Source organism: Perkinsus marinus (genome assembly GCF_000006405.1).
Source record: "Perkinsus marinus ATCC 50983 genomic scaffold scf_1104296957258, whole genome shotgun sequence".
In the NCBI taxonomy this organism is placed as follows: Eukaryota; Perkinsozoa; order Perkinsida; family Perkinsidae; genus Perkinsus; species Perkinsus marinus.
The window spans coordinates 1-1,367 of NW_003207185.1; the positions used below are offsets into that span (position 1 = coordinate 1).

General features: G+C 47.3%; 1 protein-coding gene across 1 annotated transcript; it reads left to right on the forward strand.

The window, feature by feature from the left end:
- Positions 1–164: 164 nt before the first annotated feature.
- On the forward strand, positions 165–748 carry Pmar_PMAR012104 (Ankyrin repeat-containing protein YAR1, putative; the record flags this gene model as incomplete). The annotated part of the gene is made up of 4 exons (XM_002774833.1): positions 165–275; positions 324–453; positions 500–654; positions 701–748. The coding sequence occupies 4 exons, from the start codon at positions 165–167 to the stop codon at positions 746–748; spliced, it is 444 nt and encodes a 147-aa protein (XP_002774879.1).
- Between the last annotated feature and the right edge of the window lie 619 nt (positions 749–1,367).

The window sequence follows — 1,367 nt, forward strand, 5'->3', positions numbered from 1 at the left end:
GACTCGACGGCTAACAGCGCGATGGAGGAGGACGAGGCGGCTGCAGTGGCTTCTAACAGGAAGGTGTGAACACTTCAATTGTGATACAACATATGACTTGTTTCTGAATGCTCTACTTGGGGTTGTGTTAGCTAGTAGGGGATTCACTCAAGTTGAAGCTGTCGATGGCTGTTACTGCTCTCGGTAATTCGGAAGATTTCGATGCCTTCCTGAAGGCTGCGAGATACGGTGATGTCGAGGAAGTACTCAAACTGTTGGAAGGTCACCCTGAGCTTGTACGACCCTTCCGAGTCTGACCTCTCTGGATGTTGTTCGTTGTGCAGGTGGAGGAGTCCGATGCGTTCACGAAGAGCACAGCGATGCTACTAGCCGCCGCCAACGGACATAGTGAAGTCGTCCAGGCTCTATTGGAGAAAGCCGGGGAAGGAAAAAAGAAAATAGTGGTGAACCAAGGTAGGCTTCGAGCAGTTCTTCTGTTTTTAATGGGCGCATTTGACAGCGAATGGCCAAGGCAACACTCCACTCCATTGGGCGGCTCTGAATGGACATCTCGCCGTTTGCAAGATCCTTGTGGGCGCAGGAGCAGACGCTACAGCTGTAAACAAGGCAAAACGCACTCCGTACGATGAAGCATTAGCCCGGCATTTCCAGGAGGTGAATGGAAACTTGAATTTCTTCCCTTGTGAAATCTCCTGCACAGGTTTGCGTCTATTTGGCGAAGTTCTCGGCTCTCGAGACCGGGTCGTAGAGGTTTCCACTCATAGGATCACGTTACTCCATCTTCTTCAATGTGTTGGTTGTGAATTGATTCATTTCCTCAGAAGAGGGGAAAATGTTAGTCAACGAAATAGTCTAATACAACGTATATAACACTCCATAGGTTCATGCGAAAGAGACTTTCTTCGTCACGAAATATTGAATATGGTGGCAGCATTCTCGTAATTCTTGACATCCTTGGACGAGATGGGCACAACTTTCAAGATGATTGTTGTGCGAACATAAGACCTGAATTGATTATAGACTAAGAGTCAAGAAATCAAATATTGACCGGAATTGTCGTAATGAAGCGAAAGCTCTTCGAATGTTAGGCAGAAAAGACAGAATTTTCCCACGCATGATTACTCTCGGTAGAACTCCACCACACCAGCAAGACTCACATAGGTTCCACTAATAACAGAAGCGGCGCCGAAGCCGATGAAACCAAAAGAGAGCCACTCTGGATAGCCCATCGCATTTTTGTGATCCTCCTCAGCTGACTGCTCATCCTTCAATTTACCCACCAGCTTATAGTAAACGATTCTCACACAGAAACCAGCGGGGATTGATGTAGCAAATAATCTAGCCTGTCACCGAACCGACCAAAGCCA